The sequence below is a fragment of the Fistularia commersonii genome, chromosome 32, assembly GCF_037954325.1.
Source record: "Fistularia commersonii isolate RoL2024-O1a breed Wild chromosome 32, RoL_Fcom_v1.0, whole genome shotgun sequence".
NCBI classification, from domain to species: Eukaryota; Metazoa; Chordata; class Actinopteri; order Syngnathiformes; family Fistulariidae; genus Fistularia; species Fistularia commersonii.
The window spans coordinates 6,550,085-6,572,340 of NC_141315.1; the positions used below are offsets into that span (position 1 = coordinate 6,550,085).

The 22,256-nt window shown below is 41.0% G+C and overlaps 1 protein-coding gene across 2 annotated transcripts in view; it reads right to left on the bottom strand.

The window, feature by feature from the left end:
* Positions 1-22,256, bottom strand: part of usp54b (ubiquitin specific peptidase 54b) — a 51,822-nt gene that overhangs the window by 17,894 nt on the left and 11,672 nt on the right. For both annotated transcript variants that reach the window (XR_015104201.1, XM_086139574.1), the window contains exons 3-7: positions 13,338-13,472; positions 11,422-11,535; positions 9,735-9,817; positions 7,810-7,915; positions 3,383-3,529 (exon numbers count right to left, since the gene is read on the bottom strand). Coding sequence is in view for 1 of the 2 variants with exons in the window: in XM_086139574.1 (XP_085995700.1) it covers positions 3,383-3,529; positions 7,810-7,915; positions 9,735-9,817; positions 11,422-11,535; positions 13,338-13,472 (585 nt within the window). In the remaining variant the exon portion in view is untranslated. The remainder of the gene's footprint in view (positions 1-3,382; positions 3,530-7,809; positions 7,916-9,734; positions 9,818-11,421; positions 11,536-13,337; positions 13,473-22,256) is intronic.

The following is a 22,256-nucleotide window of genomic DNA, read 5'->3' on the forward strand; positions in this document are numbered from 1 at the left end:
ACGGTGATGCAGCAGGAAGGTCAGCCGCTGCGGCCGCTATTTCCATTCCCGTGCACGTGATGGTTGTCAGGCCATTTTAATTTTTTTTTTTTTTTTTTTTTTTGCATCCCGTCTTTATGTTATTCCGACGCTGACATTTTGAGCTATTTTAAAAGACAAAAAAAGCACGTCAGCACCGGCACAATGTAACCTAATGAAAGCTGGAGGGGGCTAGACAGAAAAGAAAGCGACGGAAACGGTGGGGGGGGGGAAGCAGGAGGAGGCAGATGCATCCACTTTTTTTTTTTTTTCCCCCCTTCCTGACATAATGACACAAAAAGCAGGAAATACATTAACCCCCCCTTCCCCCCCACCACCCCTCGATTTGTATCTAACAACTAGCTGCATCTCACACCAGGTTTGGGGGGGTGAGGAGATAGAGAAAGGGGTTTTGGGAAGGATGGAGGGAGGGGGTACTTGACTTTACTCACTGTAACATTCATATTCCTCCGATCCATTATTCATAGATATCACTCGGGTGCGTGTCTGGAGATGTTACAGTGGCATTAAAACGCTCTGACGTTATTCGCAGGGGGGGGTGTGAGGGGTCGCACACGTGTACAAAGTGTGAAAGCAGCCGGGTTTAAATAGGTTTGCGGTTGCCAAGCACACTGGACGCACACATTTGTGTACTCGGTCACCGTATTGCATGGTGTATGGCAATTCACAGTACTAATTCTATGTCTAAATATTTGCCTCGCACATAAAAAAAGGAAAAAAGAAAACGATTGGTCCCAAATGAGAGCTGTTCTCAAAAGAAAAAATGAATTTATATATATATGATTTGCGATCATTATAAACACAGGTCTTCAAAGTGTTTGGCAGAAGAGTCTGTTCTCCTCACTTGGTAAATAAATATTCCCCGGGAAACTTCAGACGCAACATATGCTGTTGTTTTTTGTTTTTGAGAAACGCGTCGATTCCAAATTCCCCCTGCCCCCCCGTCGACTCCGTTCCTCTTACGAATTCATTTAGCGTTCCTGAAAACAGGTTCTGTAGAATAATCGTCTCACCCCCGACCCCCCCGGAAACGATGAACGCGAGGGTTTCCTAAATGATTTCTAAACAACAAAAAGACTTTTGTTGTTTGATATCTGCGAGAGGCAAATTTTCTTCAAAATGCAAACTTCCCACATGGCTGCCCAGCAGAAACACATGAATGGGTGACGTTCCCCTCTTAACTCTGCACTTTATCGAGTCCCTGTGCCTACAAGTCTGGGTCAGAACCCAAATTCAGTGACTGGTTAGCGTTATTAAGGTGGCCATAAGACAAAATTCAGAGCAAAAATTATCTTTTTTTTTCTCCCCAGACTCTAAATTAGTCCATAAAACCAGTCATTATCAGTCTGCAGCAGAAATGCTGGATCAAACGTATGACAGGGTCACAGAACCCCGCCTCTGGCATTGTTAAAACTGGCACATGGCCTCCGAGCTTGTCAGGAAATGCATCGTGCCCTTCGCTGCCAACTTTTGTCTCGCAGTATTCGGGGGCAGAGGACTGTCAGCTCTGGCTCCAGAACATCCTTTTTTTTCAAGCCTTTGGGCGACACTTCTTCGGTAAGGGTATAAATACCGTGCCCCGCGAAGCCAGTCAAAAGGTAGTCTACGTAGATATTACTTTAGAACAGAAAGGGGTTTTACTTCTGTTTTTGTGCCATTTTATACCCACAAAGACGCTACCCCGAGAGGAACGACCTGGTCAAACTCGCCGGTGACAAATCCGTTGTTTGATGGGATCGGCGAGCGGTCGCATCCCGGAATATGAGACCGCAAGGGCATCGGTTGGAGCGGGATACTTGACACCAATCTTGAAAAGGCACGACATCATCCCCCTTCCCTCCAAAAAAGTAGTCGAAAAGGTGACATAATGGGAAGTTATGTATGGTACACTACTAAATGCTGTATGAATGTAGCAACAATAAGGGGATAAAATTTGGGGCTATTTTTCAATTCCAATAATACTCTGAATGTTAGCTGACGCAAAAAAAGTATACTAGAATGCAAAAGGAGATGAAGGAACACGGTCAAGAAGTTTGGAGAAAAGTGTGACGGTACCGTCCAGAATGGAAGGCAGTGGGGAGAGCAGCAATGTTGTATGTATTTAGTGTAAAGGAGGTAAACAGGTAAATTACAAAAATCTTTATATGTAATGAACTGTTCCTCTAAAATACATGACAAATTACAATTAGAAATGAATATTAAAAAAAGAATTGATGAAATTACACCCTAAAAATATTGTTGGGTTAAAAGAGAAAATCTTGTCACCGTGGGAAAATTTGCCACTAGAATTTATTAGAAAATTGATAGGGAGCATATTATTATGTTATTCTGGGTAAACATCAAATTTTATAATTTTGTCTGTTTTTTTTTTTGCTATCACTTTTGCGTTTTTTTTATAGAAATAAGGAAAGAAAAGATCGTTTCTACAATGCCACGAGATATTTTTTCATCAAAAAAATCATTTTGTTTTCATATTTTGAAGCAAAAAAAAACATTGCAAAGTTACTTTTTCAGTTTTTTTTCAGTGTTTTTTTTTTTTTTTTTTAAACCCACTGTATAAAACCCCCAGATGCATGTCAGAAAAAACGCGCGGGCCGCACTGACACAAAGATTTGATTTCAGTAAGGGGGCCACAAAATATTGATCCGAGGGCCTCGAGTCTGAGGCCCCTGCTTTAGAGACGCAGAGGAAAAGACGTGTCGTGGAACTGGAGGAAGCAGAGATGAAGCTGTTGAGGGTCTCCTTGGGAGTGAGGAAGACGGATAGGATCAGGAATGCGTCCATCAGAGGGAGAGCACATGTTAGATGTTTTCTGGGGATAAAGTCAGGCTGAGATGGTTTGGACATGGACGAAGGAGTGGAGGAGGGAAGTGAAGATCTGGTATGCTCGGGTTGGAACTGCCTCTAGAGGAGGACCGGCGAGGACATTAATGGATGGGGTGAAAAAGAACGGGAAATGAGCTGGTGTGGGAGAAGAGGATGCAGAGGAGAGGGGTAGATGGAGGCATGTGATTGGCCATACCCGAAAGGAGAAGACGCAAAAAGTCCCGTTTCCTTTGGTAGAAATGTTTAAAACGGGATGAAATTTGCACAGAAACAGCTTCCTGAGCTCACGACGGTCCGTCTTCTCACGATCAAATAAGGTATCTGCGTTTCCTGTTAGCTCGGTTACCCGCGCTCAGTTACGCTACTTTGGTCTGTGTTTTTCATGCTCCTCTCATTCAAACTGCCGGTTTCATTTACTCAAACTTTTGGCTCCCGGCTTTGTTACGACCTCATCTGACACACACCGGGGCGGGTAGGGGGGCACAGAGGTCACGGCCGAACCCTGGCGTCAGCTTACATCTCCCAGGCGTAGGCAGGTCCCCAGGCTGTGGATGACGTCCTCCGCCAGGTCGGAGTGGTCCGAGTCCCACACCAGTCCGATGGACACGATCTCGGGCGAGTTCATCAACACCCGGCGGATGCGTAACACCTCCCCGCAGTTACTCTGTGACGGAGCGGAAAACAGAGCGTGATCGAGTTGTTTTTTTTCGTTTTATTCATCCTTGTTAATGGTTAAATGTGGAACCCTTAGCGAGATTTTATACAGCGCCTCCTCCTCGCCACTCCATCGGCCGTTCACATATGCTTACAAATCAATGTACAAAATAAACACCTTACCTGGTTTACATGCTTAACAAATGAAATAAAAGACAAAAAAATGCAATACAATATGTTTACCCTTATCATTCAATAAAAATCTTTTTAAAAAGTAAATAAATGATAGTAATAGTAATACAGTAAAGGCTTCCAACTTGGATGGATGGATGATGGGCAGATGGATGATAGATAGATGGAACTGAATTCAAAGTGTATTGATCAGAACCCAGATTGATTTTTATTGTGTTGGTCGTAAAATAATGTAAGACTTTTTTAAATGCATTTAGTAGATTTCAATTCAAGTTTTTTTTTTATTTTCTGGTCATATGAAAGTGCATTTATGAAAAATTGACACATAATTTATTTGTCATTTTTAGACTTTTTTAAGCAATTCCAGCAGGATTATGATGGATGGATGGATGGATGGATGGATGGATGGATGGATGGATAGATGTATAGATGGATAGATAGAGATTAGATAATGTAATAATACATTTACTAACTAGTTTTAATATTTTTTATACTTTTTTTTTTTTTTTTTTTTAATTATTTGCCCAATTTTACAGGATTTGCCTGTATTACCCAACAGGCCAGTGGACTCAGATCTCCAGGACCGTCCGTCCAATCCCAACGAGACAAAAAAAGGCGAGAGAACGGACGGAAAAAAAGGGTCGAGGACAGGATGACGGAGGAATAAAAAAAAAAAACAACAAAAAAAACGTCGAGTTGCGTTTGTCCCCCCTCCGAGCCTTCTGTTGAGTTCAGGACCGTGTGTCCCGGATCCTTCCTTTGAGTCATGACCCACCGGTGCACAAACACGAGCCCTAACAAACACACACAAACGCACACGCACGTAAGCGTGCACGCAGCGCTGGCAGAACGATGCTCAGAAACAGCCTGAGAGCACCCCGGCAACCAGACTCTTTGCCAAACGCAATCCACGCACACCAAACACACACACACACAAACAAAAGCCCCCCTTATTTTTATGCGGGCGTCAGGCAGCTTTGGATGCTTTGCTAGTTTCGTTGAAGGAAGGGGACGCAAGCGACGACATCCTTCATCAAAACGACCGCGCAAACAGCTTCGGCCTGATGCCTGATAATAAACCGTGTCATCCGTGTCTTTTTCATATGCAAAGATTTTTATTTTCTCTCGCCGTCGTCTTTACACTCTGCCGTGGCCGCGGCTCTGCGGGGGCCTCTCTGAGAGAGCGCCGGTTATATAACAGCGCTGCCGGACAAAGGACTGGCTGGTGGTTCTGCAGAATGCTGATGATGCCGTTTTTCAAGAGGAAAAAAAACCGAAACAAAACGACTTTAGGGAAATGTTAAGAAATTGCGCTTCCTGAAAAAAGGGGCAGACATAATAACATGTGTTTACTCACACGAAGGTAGCAAGTGATTATTTGCAATCTTAAGCGGATTTCGGATGCAAAGAAAGCATGCGACGAGTACAAATGGACCGGGTTTTTTTTTGTTTGTTTTTTGTATTTTTTCGGATACCGAAAGGCCTTTCGTTTCATTCTAAGCAAGCGGTTAATGCTAAGCTAGCCCCTATCCTATCCACTATAGCAACCTAATATGTTCTCATGTCACGGGTTCCCAAGGGATGTGGCTTAATCTACTGCGGCGACCATTGTTACTATTAAAACTATTACTGTATCATGGCAGCTATCACAGTGTATCTGCCATGTTATTATTATTTTGAGCTCATTCTGTCACTCAGTCTTTATCACATTCTTGCTTTCTTGCTCCTCTTCTTCTTTCTCAAGCCTTGGGTCGCTTTCAACCTCACCTAGTCGAGGCAGAAGGCCGCCCGCATTGATGTATGTATGTATACAGACATAGTTTATTATTTTTTTGGTCTAACAAAACAAAACATTTAGCCTCGTCACATCAGACCAATGAAATTACCGTGAAATTTTGAGGCTGTTCAAGTTTGCCGCCGAATAAGACGACTGTAATAACTTTAGTGCGCACGAGGAAGACGAAGATAGCAATCAGTTGGAGAGCTAGAAAATCGATAAATGTATGGACTTTTGCTTGTATCATTCATTATTCATCTTTTCAATAAGCCGTGTAACAGGTACCGTTAGGAAAATAAGCATTTCCAGTACATATTTGTGGATGTTACTGGTATGTATTTAATTAAAAGTGAAAACAAAAAATATGTGTACAACATTGACACCTGTGCAGACAAATGCAGCCTATATATGTACACATATATTATATTTATCACATATACATTTATTATTTATACTCATATACTACATATATATATACTGTATATTTCAAATGGTGTCATGTATTAAACTGTTTTGGCCAATTCTTTATCATTTTTTTTTATTTGACTTTCAATCATGCATGGATTTTTGCACATAAAGACCGACTTTTTACATGAATCTCTGGATTTTTTTGAAAAATTTTGCCAGCACTTTGTTCGAGCAAATGCGCGGGGCGGTGATCTTTTTACAAAAGATCCGCGAGGAAGGAGACGGGGGGAGAGAAGCTTGGGGCCGAAGCTTGGGCGCAATCTATTCAGCGACAGCGCTTTTTCCCATGTGGCGGCACAAATTGCAAAATCCTGCAGAACTAAGAAATCAAACACTTTGTCCAATCAACTACCTACTTCAGTCTATTTCCTTTTACTCGTCCTTTAACGTATTTATTCTCATTCTCTTTTGAAAAGGACGTGACATGAGGTTTTCCTTGCTTTACCAGTCGGCTGGCAATATTTTTTAACGGTCGAATCAGCAAATAGGGCATGTCATGACAACAGTTAAACCTGTTAACACGATACTTGGGTCATTAATTTTCATATACCAAATATCCCGGGCCAGTTAGCACACTGAAACCCCCTGTAAGCCATAATCGGGAATTTATATCACCAAATTGTTTGGGATGCAAATGAAAAATAAATAAAAGTATTTTTTCTGAGGTCTGTTTGGAAATGGCAGTATGTGTGTGTGTGTTGCGGCTCCCTTCAGCTTTTGAAAATATTAATTTTTCATGTAGAATGTCTTTATGTAGTATTATATGATATCAAGAGTATTTAATCTAAATCAATTTTACTTTAGCTAATTATTTTCAGAATCATAATTCTGAATTGGAAGATTATGGTGATCTTGTAACATGAAAACAACAAAAAAACAATTTTAATTTTAATTATCATTTTTAATATGTCCCAGCAATGCCATTTCTTTTTTAGCTTGACAGCCGTGACGCACTGAAAAGTTTGCTGAAGTTCAGGACAAAAAAAAATCACATTAACCAGGTAAAAAAAACTTTTTAATGAGCTATTTCATCTGCAAATATATATTTTGTACTGACCAGTGAAATACTCCTCTGTCTGAGTAGTTTATTCGAGTATTTTACAAGGACCTTTGACCCTTTTTTTTTTTTAAGTTTGAAAATATCTTTATTTGCATGCAGATTTTTTTTTTTTTTTATTCATGGCATAAAGGGAAAAAAATATATGTGCAGCGTTAATTTCATTTTAGATGTGAAAATGGATTTTTATTTTTTTTTAATGGGAAATGGGGTCCAAATGGCTCTTTGAGCGAAGAAGGTTGCCGACCACTTGGCGTGACCGGGGTGGGGTTTGGACCCCGCTAATGCCCGCTTACAGGTCCGGTTATTTTCGTTGTTCCAAATCTTTATCCAAAGCATTTTTGGTTTAAACCAATTTTCACCCCCCAAATCTCCAGATCTCCACTGCGTGAAGACGATTATCGCCGTGGTTTTATTGTAAAGGAGGTCAACGAGGACGGTTTAGAAAAAAAAAAAAAAACCTTCCGGTAATAAAAAAAAAAAAAAAAAGGGGAAAAGGGAGGTGGGTTAAAATGTAAATGAGTTGCTGATTATGTAATACAGAAGCTGAAAATACAGACAGGGTAAAACCATCAGCAGAGGTTATATAATAACAATATCTGTATTATTTAATATGTTTTCTTCATACCGTTAAAATATATTTCATCGCCTTTATTCTCACCCGATGACATTTTTAAAAAAATATTAAATATTCAACAGCGTACTAAAGAAGGGACAAATAACAGTGGACACAGAATTTTGTCCGTGAGTGTGTGTGTGTGTGTGTGTGTGTGTGTGTGTGTACGCGTGTACTCACAGGACAGTTGCGCAGATCACCCATGTTGCTGGCGTTGCGGAGAAGTTCGCCAAACATGTCCGGTGTGGGTTTTTCTCTGCACTCCAGCATCCTCACAGCTTGGTTACTGGTTACACACACACACACACACACACACACACACCAATTACATCAAGCCAGGAAATGCGTTTGCTCTCTACATTTTTTTTTTTTGCTTTACAAAATAAACAAAACCATCTCAAATGTCTGCAAATGCCACCCGTCTGTCAGATGCGCTCTCTTTCTCTGTTTTTGATACCAATGTTTAAATCCCCCAAGTAGTAACACACAATTTAAAACCGATCTCTGTCTTTCGCAGCGTTTTTCACAGTCGCAGACTTAAGCTAAAAGTCGGGAGGAAATCTTAGGAGTCTTACTGGAGTCACGGCACACTAACGTGAAATATAAGAAAAGTATATTAGATTGTCTTTTTCTGATTTTTCTCGGGCTTGCGACAGTATCAAGAGTTTTTCAGTTGTTGCCATGACGTAACACAACAAACAACCAATAGATGAGTTCCAACGAAACCCCAAACACCGTTAACCTGGAGGACAAATAATTGTCAGAGCGGTTTTGGTGGTGGTTTGCTGTAAAGGATGAACGGTGGACGACGTCAATTCTCAGAAAGGGAAAAGCGATGGACTGAAATAGCAGAGGCTCTGCAAAAACCCCGGGAAAACACTGCATGGTGGGGAAAAAAATTGTAAATAGCGACCTTGTAAGATTTACAATCTGTAAATCTCAATTTGTGACCGGGCTGTGAATTAAAACTCAAAAAACTAGTCCTTAGATGTGAGCGGGTGTGAGATGATAGATTTCGACGAGTCGTCTTCTTTATGTATTGACTATGTCGTCTCTAACTATTGTGTATAAAATTGCAGATTAACAAAACTCCTCTTGTGAAATTGAAAGCTTAACACAAACAAAACATATGACGCCCTTCGTTCGAGGCTCAAACACAAACGTGCGTTATTGTCTGCGGCGAGCACGACAGCTGCGTTTCTGCAGCTCGGAGCCACGCGTGGGGGTTTTGTGAATCAGCATTTCTTATTTTTTTTGACAAAAATCTCCCCAATCCTTTTGCACAAGACGAACCTTTCCCTCAACCCTTTCACACAACTTCCACCCCCTTGTGCTGCCTTGTCTTTTCCAGACTCTCCGGAAAGCTAGAAAAGAAATCCTGCATTCTTTTTGCTGAACGTCTGACTTCTTGTTGAATTTCATTTTTTTTCTTTTTTTTTTTTTGTTGTTGTTTTGGGGTTCGTTGCCCTCTGATTTTTTTTTTTCACTTTTAGTTAAATACATCTCTGACCAGCACGTATTTGGCTACCTCCGCTTTAACAAGAAACTTGCACCAGGGGTTGTGCGGGGTATAGAATGTATATATATATAAAAATAAAAATAGCCTGGCTATGCTAACAGGGCCCGCGTGTGGATTTATGGTGGCCCCTCAGGGTCCGGCTGGATCAAACAGCTGATTGATGACTGTCCTGTACCTTATTTCATTGGGTGCAATTTTTATGTAACGGCTCTCAAAACACACAAACACACACACACACTCGCAAACACACATGTGTATATATACTTTTTACTGTGCTACCTGCCTGAGCGGGTTTGACAATTTACCTGCAGGGTTGGGGGAGGGATCTTGTACTAAGCCTCAGCTTCTCTAGCACGTTGGTGAACGTACACATGCGTGTGTGTGTGTGTGTGTGTGTATGTGTGTGTGAATTGGGACATTCAATGGCAAATGAAAAGGACTCCCGCAGAATGGGAGAGAACACACTGTCTTAACTGTCACCTAGCTTGTTGTAGATTTACTGCGGTATCTATTTGCCTGTGTGTGTGTGTGTGTGTGTGTGTGTGTGTGTGTGTGTGTGTGTGTGTGTGCATGCACGTGGTCTTACCAGAGGGATGTAGTGGAGATGTAATGAACCATCTGAATGAAGGGCAGGGGGTCTGATGTGGCCCCACAGCTGTTACAAACACACTGCAAACATGAATACATACACTCAGATTCTTCGTAGTACAGTACATTTTATCCACGCACAGCACAAAACTAGACATTTAGGCGCTGAATAACTTTCCAACTCCTCCCCTGCAGCCGAGATGACACCCTGCACGGAGCGGCATCTGCAGTTGACGCTAGTTTCCAAGGTTTTAAACAGCAGCATCGCTTGTTTACGCACTGAAAAGTCACCCGCTACCGTATAAACACATTTCCTGAACACTTGCGTCTCCAATGGATTCCTTGATGATTCACATTGAAGATCTTGTTGTTTTTGAGATGATCGTAAAAAAAAACCTTTCTATCCGGAAAAAAAAGCACTGCGTTGAGACAGCAACATTGACGACCCGCAAACCCCTTATCTTAAGAGTCGCTAACGGGAGATGATAATGATTGGGAATCCGCAAAGTGATCGATTTACAGGCTACTGACAAGACGCTTGTGTGTTGTTCATCTGATTTATATCCATTAATCGCCACCAATAAAAAGCACTTATGCCCGTCGCTCCGCTCGCTGTGCATTATTGATGGCTCCAAAAGGCCCCGCGGTTTTAGACATCAGTGTCAAAATGATCCGATGGGCGACATCTGTTTGCTTTTTGGATACAATTACAGGGTTTCTGCAGGTATCAGCTGATCTAATTTAATGCTTTATAATGCCCTTTTCAATGCCACTTGTAATAAATTTAATGCCAACGTCCGACTGCAGATATATTTATTTATAGTAATGGCAATCATTTACATCTGGAAGAGATTTGGCAATGACCAACTGAGTAACAATGGAACTAAAGCATCACATGGATTTAGTTTTATGTATGATTATTAGTGCATATTTCTTTTTTTTTTAGGAATTTCCCCTATGGTGATCAATACAGTTTATCTTATCTTGTTTCCTTTTTTCTCCAACTCTGGTGTTGTAACTTTTTGCACCGTCAGAGTCGTCGCCGTAAGCAATAGCCAATTAAAGGGTCAAACTAATCATCACACTTTTCCAATCAACATTATTAAATGTTTATGAAGTCTGATCGAAATTAATTGCGAATAATCATGTTTTTTCCCAATCAAGTGTATTTAAATTTTGAATACCTCCAGACATGGAATTGAATGCTATTGTTATGTTATTTAAGGCTTTCATTTCGGCAAAATCGATATAATGACCCACAGAAACCCTGATTTATACGAGAACAAAGTGTGTATCAGAATCAGAATCAGAAAACTTTATTGATCCCCAAGGGAGAAATCGTTTTTGTTGGAAGCAGCTCCTGCTCACACAATAAAGTGGAGAAGAATCAAAAATAAAAACTCTATATAAACAGAAAGAATAAAATATAAAATATAAAAATAAAATAAAAACGGTAATGACCAGAAGAAATAAATAAAAATTAAAATTAAAATGTAATAATATATGTAACCTATATTACAAGTAAAGTCACAAGGTCAGGGTTATTGTACAGGAAATGGTGATTGCATTGAAGACAATGGAATGATGTAGATACTTTGCTTGGAGTGCGTGCGTGTGTGTATGTGTGTGTGTGTGCGTGTATGTATGTGTACGTGTATGTGTGTGTGTGTGTGCACGTGGCTCACCTGTTCAAACAGGGTCATGGCAAACTTCTGGTGCGGTATGCAGTGTTTGGCGGTGCAGATGTCTTCTCTGCTCTCGGCACTGATGTGGAAATGGATGCGCATCAGGAGGTTCTCCTGAGGAGCGTGCAGGGAGGCAAAGCGGTGGACGCGTTAGATTGCATGTGAGAGTGTGTGCGTGCGTGTGTGTGTGTGTGTGTATGTGTTTGTGTGTGCGTGTGATATAGGGGCAAAGAGAAATGGGTGAGAATGGATCAGCCAGGAGTTTTGTAAATGTTTTATTTTATAATGTATGTGAACAAATGTATAAACCATGTGTGCGTGTGTGTGTGTGTGTGTGTGTGTTTGATCGTGTCCTCATGCGCTTTTGAGGGGTTCCACTCCGCTGGTGTTCTTGCTAATCTGGCGTGGGAGCAGCATCTATATTTCATAAGAAGCCAACGGACTACCTGACTGAATGTGTTTACTACCAATCAATCAGAAAGCGCCTCTTGGGCGTGCACGCGCGCACACACACACACACACACACACACGCATGGACACACACATAAACTGCATGCATGGCGGGGCCTTCAAGACACAAAGAAAGAGGCGATAAAGAAAAAAAAAGTGGAGGCCAGAAAGCAATCAGGGCGAGTTGAACAAAAAGAATGTGAGGACGTCGCTTAAGTACATTTCAAACCAAACACACGTTTGTGTAAAAAAATCTAGGCCTGTATAACACATTTATTTCACATATATAATCATTATCTGTCAGATCATCATCAAAAATCACTTCATTTCCGCAAATTGTGGCCACACTTTGCTGGCGGCCAACCTTGAATTAGTGTCTCCTGGTGAAAAAAAATATAATATAAAACACATTTTCATTTTTATATAGTAGGTGGTCACGAAAAAATGAGAAAAAATATTTTCTTTTACTGTTCCTTTCATCACATGTGACCATCAAGCCATGCTTGGAGTTACAGCAGCTGAAACAGCCTCCTCTTTCCCTCCGTCTCCTCCCTTTTTTTTTTCTCCTGCCTCTGACAGCATGCCAGCGATGAGAATTCTGATTTCAGTTCCAGGTCCCTGAAAGCAGCGCTATAAGCTAGTTTTTGTGCGTCGTCAGCTCAAATGACAAAAGAGCACGGCCGGGCGTCGGGAGCTCGGATGAGGGAAAGAGGCATCGCTCGGTTTATTAAGTTTGCGTCCCGAGAAATTCGGCATTAGAAATAATAGCATTAGATCCGTAATGGTCAGATATTGGAATCCCCCGAACTACGGCATCCCGGGATCGTATCTGGCCAAATTAATTTATTTAAACCCCATTAGGGACTATTAAAGTGCAGCCCGTAGCAGCTGAAAATGATAAAATGGCCTTCATTTAATCAGCATTTCACAGTGGGGGATAAAAAAAAAAAGAAAAAAAAATGCAATCAACAACTAATATGAGATTAAGTTCATGCTGCTGTCTGAGGATCAAACTTGTGAATGACTGTGAGGGGGGAAAAAATGCGGTTTATTAAAATGCACTTCAGGAAACTGAAGTAAATATTATTAATGATAATAATGAATTAAATGTGATTTCCACACTGAAAATACCATTAACCTTAAAAAACACATTAGCGAGTAGATCGAATTACTTCGGGTCACGATTTAGCTCTTGTGTGATATCATCTTGAAAAATAACGAGGTTGTAGAAACAAGGAATGACTCATGACATCATCCATAGTAATAAACTAGTAATAAACACATGCAGGGTGCATTAAAAGAATACATAAAACATTTAGTTTCTTGCAAGGCCACTTTAGGTAAGCTCTTGAGACACTCGCAAAGCAATCTGAGTTCCCACACACATACACACACCTGCGTGGTTTTGTGCGTGTGCATGTGTGTGTGTGTGTGCGTGTGTGTGTGTGTGTGTGTGTGAGACTCACAAAGCACTCGGCAGCGTCGTCCATGATGCCGAGCTGGAAGCGCTGCTCGTCCTGGAAAGTCTTGGCCAAGGCGCTCCGCAGCGCGTCCGACGGCAGCACGCGCTCACTGCTGAACTGGAACTGGGCAAAGATACTCTGAAAACACACACACACACACAGATATACATTAATTCTTTATTTGCTGAAATATAACCCAGTCTGCCTTTTTTTACCCTGAGTGCACGGATTCATGTTCGCGTTCACTTCTTTCCTCGTAGACGCGACAAAAGAAAACCGCGATGTTCCGTCAACTGACCCATAAAATACCGGAGAGGCCTCCTCGCAGCGCGGGCGGCCTCGATATCAGCGCGTATCAATAATAAATGGTATTTGTAGAGCACTTTTCTCCAAACGGCCACGGCCTTTGCGCTTTGTGGTTGTAAAACACAAACCGAATCGAAACTGTTGCGATGGGTCGGCGGGCTACGAGGAGACGGAAGGACCACGAAGTGCGTTTTCAGGTTAGCATTCGGAGGAAGAGAAGAACCAGGTTACGTTCAATATTTGCTCAGTTGTTTTATTTACATCCGTGCTTAACCTTGTCATAGTGTTCTGATCGGGGTCGGCTTCGGTCACACTCTGCCAAAAAGAAAAATCAATGTTTTTCTCAACCCTTGGAGGGGATTTGTCTTTATTTTTGCGTCGAGCTCGTTCCCCAAAACTGATCGGAAACGCTATGGCGTCCTAACACCGAGGCTGCTCCTCGGAAATTTAGGGGATATAATTCAAAAAACAAACAAAAAAAACAGGTTCAAAATATTTATAGCTAAACGTATCCGATATGAAAAGACTTCAATTTGAGGGATGGATACTTGAATATGGCAGCGTTTTAGCACTTTTTCCTCCCGCAGTCAACAGACAGTGTAAATGAACAAGTGAATGATTTTATGGCTCTATATGATGAGAAAATGAGAGGATGAATGCCTGTTTGAGGAGTGAATGAGAGGATGAGTGATTTATCCCACCCAAGATACATGAATGGATTGCATGTCCCTATATGTGGCCCTGCAATTGACGAATTCGGGGTGAGCCCGCCTCTCGCCCAATGACATCCCTATGCAGAGTATATAATAAGTGAATGAACGAATAGATATTTAAACGTGGTTGCAGCTAAGCAAACCCGTGGCGGGGACGATGTTTCCAGCCTGTGATTCGGAAGACGGGAGCGGAAGCCGACCTGCGGTTTGTTCCAGATATGTGGAGCGTTAAAAAGCCAGCGCTGCCCCTGCGTGCTCGCTTCAGACTCAGGGGACAGAGAGCAAGACCTGAGGGGTCTCATAAGGGAGCAGCAGATCCAAAATGTATTTTGGCCCCGAACCATTCACCGCTTTTTAAACCAACAGGAGTATTTTTTAAAATCAACCCCCCGTAGAGACAGAAAGCCAGCGTTGAGGTCTCAGAGCCAAAGTGGCGCGAGCCGCTGAAACTCGTCTACTGAGTAGACGTGGATCAACATTCGTCACGGTTTCCTGACATTACCAAGTCTATAAGACTGATTCATCCGAATATTACCTGCAAAAACCATTGATCGCTTGTGTTTATACTTTTCCAGAAAAGATATTCTATCCATTTTTTTCAGCATTGATGTAATTAGATTTAAAGTGTACTGATCAGAACCCAGATTGATTTTTACTGTGTTGGTTGTAAAATAATGTAAGATTTTTTTTAAATGCATTTATTAGATTTGAACTCAAGTTTTTATTTTTTTAAGGTTCTTTGAAATAGCATTACTGGAAAATGGAAATATAATTTAATTGTAATTTTTTTTTTAAACAATTCCAGCGTGATTGTGATTGAGATAGATAGATAGATAGATAGATAGATAGATAGATAGATAGATAGATAGATAGATAGATAGATAGATAGATAGATAGATAGATAGATAGATAGATAGATAGATAGATAGATAGATAGATAGATAGATAGATAGATAGATAGATAGATAGATAGATAGATAGATAGATAGATAGATAGATAGATAGATAGATAGATAGATAGATAGATAGATAGATAGATAGATAGATAGATAGATAGATAGATAGATAGATAGATAGATAGATAGATAGATAGATAGATAGATAGATAGATAGATAGATAGATAGATAGATAGATAGATAGATAGATAGATAGATAGATAGATAGATAGATAGATAGATAGATAGATAGATAGATAGATAGATAGATAGATAGATAGATAGATAGATAGATAGATAGATAGATAGATAGATAGATAGATAGATAGATAGATAGATAGATAGATAGATAGATAGATAGATAGATAGATAGATAGATAGATAGATAGATAGATAGATAGATAGATAGATAGATAGATAGATAGATAGATAGATAGATAGATAGATAGATAGATAGATAGATAGATAGATAGATAGATAGATAGATAGATAGATAGATAGATAGATAGATAGATAGATAGATAGATAGATAGATAGATAGATAGATAGATAGATAGATAGATAGATAGATAGATAGATAGATAGATAGATAGATAGATAGATAGATAGATAGATAGATAGATAGATAGATAGATAGATAGATAGATAGATAGATAGATAGATAGATAGATAGATAGATAGATAGATAGATAGATAGATAGATAGATAGATAGATAGATAGATAGATAGATAGATAGATAGATAGATAGATAGATAGATAGATAGATAGATAGATAGATAGATAGATAGATAGATAGATAGATAGATAGATAGATAGATAGATAGATAGATAGATAGATAGATAGATAGATAGATAGATAGATAGATAGATAGATAGATAGATAGATAGATAGAGCTCCAGCAGGTCTTCAGTGGAGTCACTGAGGGACAAAGCCCGGCCTGAGAGCTGTTCGCCTCCCAAAAAGATAAAAGCATGGATGACTCTCTTCGGATTGCCAAAGGATAAAATTGACCTATTTTTTTCTTTCTGTTTTTTTTTTTTTTTCTTTTTTTAGAAGTTAGTAACTATTCTCAGCCGGAGCAAGCAAAACAGGGCAGACCCTTTTTTTTTTTTTTTTTCCAAGCCGGTAATAAACACACCGCATGATAATATGATCGGTGAAAAAAAAAAAAAAAATCAGCAAATGCTGGCGTCCGGCACAGAGCGAGCGTGAGGGCGTCAGGGAGGACGAGCACTAAAATGGTAAACATCACCCAGGAAGTCACAGCGGCTATGAGTTTCACCATCATGATCTGATACCAGCGTTTATTGTCTTGGAGGGAGCAAGTGAATGGGCGAATGTATCATATATCGTATTTAAAATACTTTTAAATATATTTATTATTTCAGTTGATTTATGACAAAATAAGCATTTTCTAGGGTGGCCACCAAACAGAACGTGGTGTTCTGTATCCTGCGCTCTGATTGGCTCAGCGACGGCAGCATCGTTCTCTGCGTCTCCTGTGCATAGCGTGCAAAACAATACTAAGGAAGTGTGTGACAGAGGAATTCTGAGGCTTTTTTATTCCAACACTGAAGAAAACTTTGGTGGTTTTAGCGCACAGGATAAAGATGAAGATAGAGATCAATGACCTTTCCTGGTAGGCTACTGTATTGTTTATTTTTTTTAATGAGACGTGTTACAGGCACTGTTCAAAAAAAAGCAGTTACAATACGTATTTAATTAAAAGTTAAAAAATCTTCCTGTGTAATTATCTCATGTCACAAATGGACACTTGCAGCTTATTGGCAAGTGCAGCCCTTATAAGATAAGATAAGATAAGATAAGATAAGATAAGATAAGATAAGATTGATCCCCATGGGGGGAAATTCGTTTGTCACAGCAGCGCAACAATAACAATAAATAGGAATATAAATAGAAGAGACAATTAAAAGGACGAAGACAATTACAAGGATAGGAACAGATAACAGAATGGATATATAATATAATGCACGTGCAATTTTTTTTCTTTTCAAATTTAAGCAGACAAGAAAGGGCATCGCTTCAGTCTGCAGTATCGTGGTTCACCTTTGGCAGTGATTTCATATCACGGATAATAGCATGGATATGCAGTATACATTTAATTTTATATCGTATTATTTTTTCACGATGATGTGCGATCGCTGCTCATAGTGTTACTCTGCTTGTGTGAATTATATATGAAGTATTTATAAGAGTATAGGGAAAGGTTAATAAGAGTGTGCAGAGGGTCTTCAATCTTTAAAATATACATAAATAATGAAATAAAAATATAAGCGCTACTTCGTGGGTTTTCGTTTATTGGTTCTGGATCGTAACACCCACGTAAACGAGAGACTACAAGTGATGTAGCTAGATGCTACTTCCTTGCAGCTTCTTTAGCTCGAGGCAACATATTTGTGTTTCTCTCACGACTTATTGGTTACAAGTGGTATTTCTATGCAATTTTAACAAGATAAACGTGAATTATCATTTGTTAATTTACCATTTCAATGCGTCACCTGTTATCATTGCAAAAGTTGCCGCCAAGGTTTTGCCTCTATATGCCTCCAACCTCACTGCAGCCCTGATAAGCAGGATAGACAATAAATAAATCAATTAATGAATATATCTAATATATTCATTAATAGTGTCATAAAAAGCAGTTACACTTCTCAGCGGGCTCCAACCCAACCACCATAGAAAGCAGAATAGTTTGTTCACCCGGGAAGAAAAAAAGGCATGGTTCCTATTCATCATCTCCAACAGCAGGTGGTCAAATATTATATATTATTATATCATACTATATTATTATTGAAATACAGCAGGGGAGATGGTTAGACGGAGGCAGATGATTGGCTGTGGCGATCTCCTGAAGGGAGCAGCCCAAAGGAAAAGGAGAAGATTTTTTTTTTTTGGAGGCGGGGGGCTGCCGAAAAATCAAAACAGTTGTTTTTAAGTCCACATGATGGGATATATGATCCCGATGTTTTCAGGGTCTCGAGGGTTGACGAGCGCGAATCACGTGACGACAGCTGTTCAAGCACGCCACGCGGCGTGGGACCTAAAGCTTCCCCCGGGCCATTTGAATTTCAAAATGAAAACTATTTGCATGCATTAGGGACTTTTAAATGGGAGTGCGAGTGGGAGGCATTTTTATGATAATCATATTTAATTTTTTTTTTATTACTGCTAAAAACATGTGACGCTTTTTATGTGTGTGTGTGTGTGTGTGTGTGTGTGCTAGCTTAGGGGTTGGCATCGGGAGAGGTAATGCAGTCCTGCTGACAGTGTGCTGTGCATGTGTGTGTGTGTGAGAGAGAGAGAGAGAGAGAGAGAGAGAGAGAGATGAGGAAGGAAATAAATGAGCAATAGGGTAAGAGCGTGTATGTGCACGAGTGTCTGTCAAATTGTGTGCGTGTGTGTGTGTGTGTGTGTGTGTGTGTGTGCCAGCGTGAGCGTGCGTGGGCGGGTGTTATGGTGGCTGTTCTGACTGCAGCAATGCGCCAAGGAGAATGGAGGGGGAATATACCCTACAGAGAGAGGGAGGGATGGAAGGAGAGAGAGGGCGTGAGGAGGGGAGGAGAACTGAGAGGGATGTGGCAAGTGAGTATAGTAGTGCGTGTCTGTGTGTGTGTGTATGTGTCTGTATGTGTGTGTGTGTGTCCGCCCCGGCCACATACACACTCAGCGGCCTCATTGTGAAGTCAGGGGCAATCTACACCGACTCCCACGTTCATTCATCTTCCTCCTTCCCTCTCCTCCGCTTCCTCCTCTTTTCCTTTTCCTCCTCCTCCCCCCTCGAACCGTCGCCGTCGCATCCACGTTCGCGTGCCTGCGCGCGCACGTGTCTGTGTGTGTGTGTGTGTGTGTGTGTGTGTGGAGAGAGATAAAGTGTTGCGGTGATTTCTACAGGGATAGCCACGAGCAAGCCTCTGTAGCCATGTTTACTACAAAGGTGTGTGTCTTTATCAGCTGCGGGTAAACACGCGTTGAACCGTAAATCTTGACAGGAACAACGTTTTATCCTAAACGAAAGCAACTGAACAAGCCTGATTTATCTTCACGCGGTTTGGTTAAAACAAATTAAAGTTTACTCAGAGCATGGTTATTACTTAGTAAGAACAATTCATCTCGCTTTCCACGCGGGGGGGGGGGTATTACATCCCTTTGTTTTTGAAATAACAGAGAGTGACAGAAGGGTTCATGGAACCTGACAGGAAAATGTGAACACTTAAAACAGTGACAATACCTTTGATTCATACACCAACGACATGACTCAAGCAAGCTCGACAAACCCGCCAGGCTCTTTGTGTGTGTGTGTAGCAACCGAGCGTGATAAGAAAGATTTGTGTGTACGTATCACCGCCGGCCCATGTGTGTGTGCGGCGAGGTAAAAGTGAGTTGCGTGCAACGAAGATTTGTGTGTGTGTGTGTAGCGTCCCGACGTGGGCTCTGCTACCTCAGCGCTTTCAGTAGGCCCAATTAATTACAAGGAAGCGCCGGAGACGGAATGGCGTGTCGGACACGCACACACACACACGACGGCGGCTCGTACACACGTGCACATGATACACCGCGGCGCGTTACACGCAACACTTCGCTCCGACACGCATTTGTCAGCACTGATGCAACAAATGGGGCCGAACGGGGACGCGTTAGACCTGCTCAATATGAGACTCCATCTTCTGAGGAAACGTCGCCAATTGAACCCGTGACCATTTGAGGGTCCCCGTCCAATGGGAGGCCACCTGGCGTACCCTAACTGGCACGTTTTAGGGGGAATCTCCTGCCTCGAGGTGTGTTTACAAATTCTTTTGTAATATCCGCAGAAAAAGGCCAGTTGTCGCACTTCCTGTTGAGTTTGAACGTCTGGGCTTTCGGGGTCTTTTTTGCAAAAGTGGAGCAAGAGGGCGATTTTCGGTTTTGAAAATGCTTAAGGGGGCCAAACAACCCGCAAATAGAAAGTTGGGCCTTGTGAATAGATTTGGCGTGTTAACATGGGCGGTTTGTTCGAAAGGGGAATCTGGGTGATTCACTGAAGAGCATCCGAGGAGGGGGTTTTTAAAATCCAGTCCGTTCTACCGCTGTTACAGCAGTCGTTACCATCGCTGTCTCTGAAAGTGACGTCCAATCAGCATGCAGTGGCGCTTCATGGGGAACCGCCCCTTTTTGGAGAGATTTTCAGTCAGGTTGAAATCGCCCCGAGAATATCATGTGAAATTGCCCCCCCCCCAAAAAACAGGCACTTTGATGCTTTCCCTATGGGGGACCTTGCTATACACGCAGACACTAAAAAACAGACATGTATGCTTACAGCAGTCATTGAGAGTGAAAACGAAAGGAAGTGTATGACGGAGGAATTCTGAGGATGTTTGATTTCAACATCGAAGAAGGAGACTTTGGTGGTTTTAGTGCGCAGGATAATGATGTAGATAGCGATCAATAATATTTCCTGAAAGGCTACTGTTTTTTTTTTTTTTAACCAGACGTGTTACAGGCACTGTTTGTAATTTACAGTATGTATTTAATTAAAGATTAAAAAAAAATCTTTGCGTATAAATATCTCGTGTCAAAAATTATATTTTGGTATTTAATGGTACATAACCTGCTCAGGCCAAGGGAAGGGCTTCAATCTCCAGTCATCCCTCACCTTTTGCAGTGATTTCATATCACGGATAATAATGTGAATATGCAGTATACATGTATTTTTATCTATTTATTATTTCACTTATCTTTATGGCAAAATAAGCATTTTTGTTATTTTTGTTTGGCGTTCTGTATCCTGGGCTCTGATTGGCTCAGCGACAGTAGCATCATTCATCTCCTGAGCATAGCATGCATTCAGCATCTCGCCTTGTCCATTTCACATCGACGTGCAGTCGCTGCTCATTGTGTTACACAAGGTGTTGCGGTGTGTTTGTGTGAATTATATATGAAGTGTTTATAAGAGTATGAGAAAGGGTGGGGGGGGGGGGGGTCATAAAACTTGAAAATATACATCAACAATGAAATAAAAATATAGCAGCTACTACATACATTTTTGTTTATCTGGGTTCTGGAATGTGACCCCCCCCTGATAAATGAGAGACTGCTAGTAATGTAGCTAGATGCTACTTCCTTGTAGCTTCTGTAGCTAGAGGGTACATCTTTGTGTTTATCTCAACGCCTATTGGTTACAACTGGTATTGCAAGACAAACGTCATTTACCAATTTAATGGGTCACCTTAGTTATCGTTGCAATAGTTGCCCCCTGTGATCATTTTGCCAGGAGACGCGGTGTGTAAAGAGAATATGGTGGTTTAGATTTGCTTTCCAGCTACTGTCAACCGATCACATCCGAGGAGGCCTCACATTCCCTGCAGAAGCATACAGTACGTCCAAAGAGCAAAAGAGGTCAGAGTCAAGGTTGTGTTTTTGTTCTCTTTACAACAACTATTGCAACCTCAGGCAGTTAGTAGATGGGTCATTGTGAAGCTAACAAGAGCCCACTTAGCACTACTGTCATTATTAGCATGAGATACGTCTCAGCACCAGTAAAAGGCAGTTTGTCCTCACTCTCTCATGGGGGAAATGTGGGGTTTCACCAGATAATTTCCATGAGTATGGTATATATGACTTTATATAAAATAGAACTTTGGCTAACGAATTAAATTTGTTCTTTGACTGTTCCTGAAACCGAATCAGTCCCATTGAAATCAATGTAAATCCCATTGATCTGTTCCTCTGCTCCAGAATACATACTGCACTCTTTCGAAACACTTTTATAAGTTTAATTGTAGCAAAAATATAGAAAGGAATTAAGATAACCTGAATGATTACTATGTTTCTGTGTTCTTTCTCTTCTTGTTGGCACTTGTACTCTGTTTTCTTCAAGCAAAAGTGCAAGGATATGAGACCCTTGCGAACACTTTCTCCGGCAAGTTGTCTTTCATTCATCCAAACCTACATTAACTTTTCTGCTTCTT